General features: G+C 39.9%; 1 protein-coding gene across 1 annotated transcript in view; it reads right to left on the reverse strand.

Moving 5' to 3' along the window:
* Positions 1 to 1753, reverse strand: part of LOC125884274 (hydroperoxide isomerase ALOXE3-like) — an 89609-nt gene extending 87856 nt beyond the window's left edge. Inside the window, exon 1 of the mRNA XM_049569176.1 lies at positions 1634 to 1753. Coding sequence (XP_049425133.1) covers positions 1634 to 1753 — 120 coding nt within the window. The remainder of the gene's footprint in view (positions 1 to 1633) is intronic.
* Between the last annotated feature and the right edge of the window lie 6831 nt (positions 1754 to 8584).

An 8584-nucleotide genomic window follows, 5' to 3' on the forward strand; every position in this document is an offset into this window, starting at 1 on the left:
TACATTGTGACGCGTTCATGTCCTAGTCAGTAAAAATCGGTATTGGACGAAGGTAAATGATTTTGTACTTTGTTCTTGTACGTGCTATACTTGTCCTTAACATTGATGTTTTGAACAATGATTTTTCAAATTTAAAAAAAAAAAAAAAAAAGTATTGGATGAAGATGAATTTTAACGTTCTTATGATGTGTTCAATGTCATTTTGTAAAATGTAGGGAGAAACTTGAATAAATACAGCCGTTTGAGGGAGAAATTTGTTGGTTTTCACAGCACTATGAAATAGATTTTATGGAGGGAATTATGACATAGCCTATCATATATAATAAAAGGCTTTTTACTTATATTAATGAAATGTTTTTCATGTGAGAGAAGTTTATGTTAAAGGTTGCTTTATAAATGTGTATTATTGAATCTGTACTCGTTCAAAGGTAGTGTAATGAAGGACTGAATTACTTTAAAACCGTTTGTTTATTAATTTATTTATTATTTTATAGTGTAGATTTCTGTCTTTCCCAGGCACAAAAGAAGAATAAATGATTAAAAAAAGCAAAAAAAAACCAACAACACAGATATAAAATCATTGGTATCGACTATTGGGGATATATATGTATATATATAAATATATATCTTATTATATATAATTATTTCTATTAGGTTCAATAAAAGAAAACAGAAAAAGACAAATAAACAAGGGAAAATAAATTAAAAAGTGATACACACATCACCAGAAGCCAAAACATTTACATTCATATTACGAGGCTGTGCTACATATAATGCTATAGTCAGTTCAGTGTGGTCAGTGTAACCAAGACCAGTCCAGAGGGGTCCACTGTGTCCATGACAGGTTGCCTGAAATTGTTATTTCAAACAGTGGTATCAGTATCTGCCAAAATCAGTGCATCTGATATAAAAGTGTCTTTGAGACTTAAAATCTCTTTTTCAAGAGTGATGTGGCCGAAAGGGCAGCACAAACATTGTTACATCAATGAGCACAAGCAGACGACTGAAACAGTCACACACCACAAGAGATGTAAGACAAGCTTCAAGATAGCTGTTAGGAATAAAGTTGCCTTCTCAACTGAAAAGAGTGAAGAAAGGGAAGAATAACAGATATAGGAGATGCAGCTGTGGCTCAGAAGGTAGAGCAGGTCATCCACTCATTGTAAGATCAGCAGTTCAATCCCCAGCTCCCCCAGTCTGCATGTCAAAGTGTCCTCGGCAAGATAGTGAACCTCAAATTGTGAGGGCGCGTGAGTGTCAAAACTGATGAGCAGGCCACTAGTGTGCAAATGTGTGTATGAGTGTGACTCGCAGTGTAAAAAGTGCTCTGAGTGCTCGACAGACTAGGAAAGGTACTTTACAAGTGCAGTCCATTTACCATTTAATAAAAGAGTCAACAGGAGGAAAGAAATGAAAAGCAAAAAGGCCACTATACTCCTAGTAACAAATAAAAACTTCCCATCTGGAAAAGCAAAATGGATTTCTTTATGTACTGTTATTTTGTGCAGCGCTACACAATAGTGCAACTAAATGTGGCAAGCAGTAGAAACTGTGTGGAAACCCTACACTGATGTGTGTGTAACAACCCAGCAGGAGAAATCTCTCAAGTAAAAGAACTCTCAATCTTACTTACATAGTAAATCCTTGAATTCAGCTGTTGCAAAGAAACTCTTCTCTTGATATTCTCAGGTATCGTATTGTTTAGTTTAACAAAAGAGTTTCCTTTGCAGCCTACAAATAATAACATCGACATTCTTTTATTGTGTTCAATTCTGAAAAGTAAGATATCAAATACAGTGTAAAAGAGGAAGCAGTGGTGTAGCCAAGAGGCCAGAAGAATGCATTTCTTCAACATCTTATGTCCCCATCAGTCAGACTGCAGGATGTGGTGGGACAGCCTCAGTGGATATGAAATGCCTATCTGAATGTTGCAGAATCAGGCGGCACATACTTGCAGTAGATGACTCACCCTGAATGTGTTTCCCCTTGCCTTCCATGGAAAAGTTGTTTTACACTTTGTGCCAGTTGTTCAATTTGATTTAATAACCAACTGCAATTGGCAAATCTCAAGTTATGTAAAAACAAGTTCTAGAGTTCCTGAGAAACACTGAGCAATAATCATTTACATCATCATTTAATGTTTTGGCTGATCGTGTGTATAGTAATGTCACCTATTATATAACTATAGTAATATAATAGGTGACTTTAACTTCTACCACAGTATTTTAAGATACCTTTACTTTTACTGAGTATGACTTTCAGGTACTTCATCCAACACTGTAAATGGATCCATTAGAGCACTGAGCCAGAAGCAAGGCTGCAGGGGACTGACGCTCTGTGATTTCCAGATGGCCTGAAATCTTTTTAAGCATAAAATGTGAATAAGATGATGCACAAAAACCTCAGCCTAACCTCCACTGCTTTACACTCCCATCTCTTAGACTGCAGGATGTGGTGGGGCAGCCTGGTACACAACTGAAGTAGGTTATCCACCTTAAATCTGCCCTTAAGCCTATTTGCCTTCCATGGGAACTAACTGCATATCTCAGTTGCGTGAGCACAAGATCAACAGGGCATTATTGCTTTTTTGTTTCCTTGTTGGACACAATCCATGTTCCTGAGAAATATTATGAAATAGCCATGTAAATAATAGGTATAACTGTTAAAAGGGTGAGGGCTTGTCAGGTAAATTCCCTAACTACAAAGAAAAGGCAAGGATACTCAGCAGCATTGATTTGTTGCTTGCAGGTCACGGTCCTTTTGGCAGGCCTGGCCAATGACGGCTCACACAGGTCAAGCTGAGAATCCTCAGAGATACCTCTGCTTGCAGGTCCCACAGCACCCAACGCTCTTGAGACCACAAGAAAGTAAGTCACAGGAAATAAGATGAAGAGGGAGAAAGTTGTAGTGCGGGCTTTCAGAGAATCTGTGGATATAATTTGAATAATGGAAGTAATGTTTGTACACACACAAAGTAGTGCCTGGTTGGATATTTTTGTTTCTTTAAAGCCAAGAAACTGGTGATTATACTTGAATGCCTTCCAAGTTAAGTAAATCTCCTCCATGGGGTGTAGTGGAGGGTATACGCAGGTACACAGAGTATACCCACCTTTTTCTAGTCATTTACAGTATACCCACCTATCAGATCAAAAAGCCATTGGAATATACAGGAGAGCATTCAGTATACCCACTTCCTCTTCTGTAATCCACCTTACCAGAAACCACTACAGCACTGACACTGTCCTTTTAAACAGTCTGTCACACTAACTCAAGAATAGACCTATGTATTACCATATGAACACCATTACAGCTCAGAGAGAGATGTGAAATAAATAAGAATAAGTGAGACTCAGATTACGTCATTGCACATTTGCGGGTTTACTCGTGGGAAAGCCAGAAACTGATAGGACATCTTGACTTTATAGTGTCTGACAAACAGACACAAACAACATTTACTAATATGAGACACACCAACAAGCCTTCCCAGACACACACCCTTAAAGGGGGTTTCCATTACACAAGCCGCTACTTCCTGTTATTCAGCTTAAGTCATCTTGACTCAGACACTCAACTGTCAGTTGCACGAACCAAAACACGCTGTTGATATTAGATAATAGATGAGCTTTTTGTAACCTGGGAACATTCCCTTCTCTTCTCTTCACACGTGCACAGATTTGGTTGAGATCAGGTCAGGTCTTTTGCAATAGATAGTCCCTCCTCTGACCCGCACTCAATCAATTAAACAATCAGTCAATGCAAGTGATTCAAAAACCAAACAATCTTTCACCCTCATTAGATAACCACAGATGACCAGCAGCAGTAACCAGAGCATGGTCCGTTGCCAGTTTCCACGTGCACCGTCAAATGGGTTTATTGAAGCATTGAGTTAGAGATACATATGCAGGGGACTGGACCCTTGTCTCTGCAGTGGGGAACAACTGTAATACCTCTATGATCCCAGATGGCCTAAAAATATTAAAAGCATAAAATGAGTAAAATCATATACTGGTGGCAAGTTGATTTGTACAGTCAGTCTTACATACTCTGACTGCAGGCTTTTACTGAGGCCTCATTCTGAGTATTATTTCCTTGTAAAGTTTGACTGGAATCATGTAAAGCTGTTACATTTCCTCTTTCAAAGGAAATACTTTCCTCAAACAATTGGCTGTTTGTTTCTGCTTCATAGCCGGATTATTTCAATAATTATCTGATTTCAGCTGTGATTGTAGTAAAATTTGTCTCAGTTCTGTAAAGTGATCATTTGTGTGGATATGTCTAAAGGGCCAAGTGTCACTCTGCTGCATCTACACAGTGACAGAACAGGAAGAGGGAAGAGGTTTGAGGAGTGGCACATTGCTTTCAACAAATACCTTGGCTCTGCTCTCTTGAGTTATCAGCAGAGAGCTCATAGCTATCCTTACCTCCCCCATCATTCAGTCCTGCAATTGCATGAGTTTGTCCACGATGGTGTGAAGCAATCCAAGGCTCATAATCATAAGTATGTGCAACAGCAAAGGAATTGACCAGTTAAACTCCACCTGGATTAAAGTTAGGTATGTTTTGCTCCTGTTTGTTTCTTCTCTTTTCTCACCTCATCAAAATTAAGGGAGTAGAGGGAGGTAGAGTGTATGGCCCAGGGGAGAGTCCAGTCGGCACAGACGTCTCTCCTTGACTATGCCTTCCCTATGCTCCTTCCTACTTTTCTATCCATCTAGCTCCTACTCAGAAACCCCCAGACGGCACTATCACTCCCACTCATAGTCTCAAGTACATGCATCAAGGGATTGTAACATCTAGTCCTAAACTAAATTAAGCAAAATGAGAGAGCACAAGCAGAGCTTAGTTTACGTAGCCTAGATAGATACAGCCATGGATGAATGTCTCATCCACACATTTTTCATTCGGCTTCAGCTGAATAAGAAAGGTTTTAGCAATCATGTGGACACACAGCAGACAGATGCAGACAGTGTTTGGGAGTTTCGGAGCACAATGCATTTTTTTTTTTTTTGCGATCTTATTGATTTTAACTCCCATTTATTATCTTGATTTTCTCTGGTGACATTTTGGTTAGTTTCATTCTCCTTGTGTTATGATGTGTTTAGTTTTATTGTACAACACTTTGTAACTGTGTGTTTGAGGTGCTATATAAATAAAGCTGTTTATTCTTCTCCTTCTTCTTCTTCTTCTTCTTCTTCTCATAATTATTATTATTAATATTATTATTATTGTTCAGGTCTACAACACCAGGGATCATCACACCCAGTGCCCTGCCCCTGCCTGCCACCCAGTGCACAATGTACGTAACCCTGAATCCTGCCCCTACGGCTGGTGGGCCCACAGAGTGACAGCTAAAACAAACCTCACAGACTACATTTTTTTATCTGCGTAATATTGCGAAAATTAGGCCCATCCTGACCCGAAAAGATGCAGAAAAATTGGTCCACGCTTTTGTTACCTCTAGGCTGGATTAATGTAACTCCCTTTTTTCAGGTAGCTCTAGTAAGTCCTTAAAAACTCTCCAGCTAATTCAGAATGCAGCAGCACGTGTACTAACAGGAACTAATAAACGAGATCATATTTCTCCTGTTTTAGCTTCGCTGCACTGGCTCCCTGTAAAATCCAGAATTGAATTTAAAATCCTACTGTTAACTTATAAAGCTCTAAATGGTCAGGCTCTGTCATATTTTAGAGAGCTCATAGTGCCATATTATCCCACCAGAACACTGCGCTCTGAGAATGCAGGGTTACTCGTGGTCCCTAAAGTCTCCAAAAGTAGATCAGGAGCCAGAGCCTTCAGCTATCAGGCTCCTCTCCTGTGGAATCATCTTCCTGTTGCGGTCCGGGAGGCAGACACCGTCTCCACATTTAAGACTAGACTTAAGACTTTCCTCTTTGATAAAGCTTATAGTTAGGGCTGGCTCAGGTTTGCCGTGTACCAGCCCCTAGTTAGGCTGTCTGCCGGGGGACCTACTATAATACACCGGGCACCTTCTCTCTCTCTCTCTTTCTCTGTTACTACATCTTGCTAACTCGGCCGTACTGCGTGTCACTAACTCGGCTTCTTCTCCGGAGCCTTTGTGGCCTCCACTGTCTCGCAGGTTAACTTATATCGCAGCGGTGCCTGGATAGTGTGACGTGTGTGGTTGTGCTGCTGCCGTGGTCCTGCCAGATGCCTCCTGCTGCTGCTGTTATCATTAGTCATACTTCTACTGTTATTATTACACATATGATTATTGTCACATACATATACTATCAGATATTAATATATACTTTCAACATATTGTACCACAATACCCAGAACTATAATATTATAATATTATTACTTTCATTAATGTTGTTATAAGCTACCGTCATTACCGTCTGTCCTGCATCTCTCTCTCTCTGTCTCTCTCTCTCTCTCTCTCTCCTCAGTTGCTCTTCCTGAGGTTTCTACCGTTTTTTTCTCCCGTTAAAGGTTTTTTTTTGGGAGTTTCTCCTTATCCGCTGTGAGGGTCCTAAGGACAGAGGGATGTCGTATGCTGTAAAGCTCTGTGAGGCAAATTGTGATTTGTGATATTGGGCTTTATAAATAAAATTGATTGATTGATTTAAACTTCATTATGACAGTGAGTCATGAGGCACAGTTTACTTCTGAAGTGTTACAATCTTAATGCAAAATAAAAATTTTCCCCACAGTAACTGATTTTGATAAGAGACCCTGTATATTCACCAACATACTAAGAAGATTTAAAGGCGCTGTATGTAAGAATGTGGCCAAAATGGTTACTGCACTCAAATTCAAAATACTGCCACGAGTCGTGTCCGCCCCCCCTCCCCTACAGATTTGAGGTTGCTGGACAGCAGCACGCTGGAGACTGATTTGTTTGCCCGCGGACCATTCGAGCAAATCCAGTTCTCTGCTGCTTACGCTGCTGCCGGGATACAGCTGAGGAGGAGCCGGCTGCTAATGCTATGTACCGGGACACTGCTAATGCTTCTTGCCGTGCTGCTGTAGCTCAGTCGTAACTGTAACTGATGCTGAGACTCTACTGACTTCGTGACTGGTAGACGGCGGTGCCAAACAGGCCAAAACACAAATTCAAAACATAAACATGATTTGCGGACTGTAAAAATGTTTTTTAAATGCGAATATTCTGGCTGTACTATTGTTGTCAGTGAGATCAGTATGTTATATGAACATTATTCCTTAGTCTCTGTGACATATTAGGATGATTTTACGACTATTTGCTTTAGATTTCTTACATATAGCTCCTTTAAGATGTGGATTATTATTTAAACCATATTTTCCCCACAGTTAAATCAATTAGGTTATATAAATCACAGATCAATATAAAATGATCACATGCAGTAGCTTCTTTCCACCATAGTCTCAGTTAAAAACAGAGCATGCAGATTTTCCCTCTCTCATTTTTGTTAATATGAAGCTGAATTTGGCTGAAACAGCTGAGAGGTCACACCATCTGACATTCAAATGGCCACACTGTTTTCTATCACAGCTGGATCCATGTATATGTATGGCACCTCCAGACTCATGTTTCTGATTTTGATGCGTGCGCTTAACACTTGAAGCTCTCCTTGAAAAGCTGTTACATGGCTGGAGGGAATCTCATGACTGTGATGGTCCTCCAGGGGCTCGCCAAGACCGACCTGATGAAATAAACGAAAGATTAAATGAGAGACATATTCACCTATGATACAAAACTTGAACATAAATATTATTATATCATTTAAATTTCATGAGGTTTTGTTCACTTACAAAGTCAGAGGATGGTTTGCTGAGTAACCACAAGGCAGCCATTCCATTGGTTGTCGTGCCCATGTCAGGTAATATCTGCAGCATCGTGGCCTCGCTTGTCGTCCCCTTTTTGGTTGGTGGAAGAAGCTGCAGGCTGGTGGGAAAGTTGGGCGTCCAGCCTCCATAGTCATACTGCAGTGGATGAATGAATGAGTGATTGGCAGATAACTGATTAAGACTCACTCACAGCATAGCACTGTTATCATGGTGATACAATTATTGTTCAAATGTACTTCAGTGCAAAGTTGCAAGCTTTAGCCACGCTAGTGGTGTGGCTCCATTGCAAGAGCCTTATCAATCTGTTCTTCAGTCTGTCCACCATGTTGGTCTACTCTGAAGTATTTCAACAGCTCCTGGATACCTTGTCATGAAATCTGGATTGGAATTAAAATTTGTACAGACACTCATGGTCCTGAGAGGATGAATCCTAATGACTTTGGTGATCCCCTAACTTTTCCCAATGCCAACATGAGGTTAACATTTGTGTTTTTGAGGCAAATGTCTTGATAACTTTCTGCTGGATTGCCAGTAAATTTACTTCAGACTTTGATGCTGACCACATGATGAACTGTGATAACTTTGAGGATCCTCTGACTTTTCGTCCAGCAGCATTATTAAATCAGTTCTTTGTTTTTTGACCAAATACCTTCAAAACATTGGGTCTCATTCATGAAATATTAGTAAATCTGTGAGTAGATATGCACATAAAAATCCTCAGTACTTAGAACCTACACTGAATTCATGAACGTCACAGGAAATTGATTTCAATTTCAATCAGTTTTATCTATA

Source organism: Epinephelus fuscoguttatus, linkage group LG3 (assembly GCF_011397635.1).
Source record: "Epinephelus fuscoguttatus linkage group LG3, E.fuscoguttatus.final_Chr_v1".
Taxonomy (NCBI): Eukaryota; Metazoa; Chordata; class Actinopteri; order Perciformes; family Serranidae; genus Epinephelus; species Epinephelus fuscoguttatus.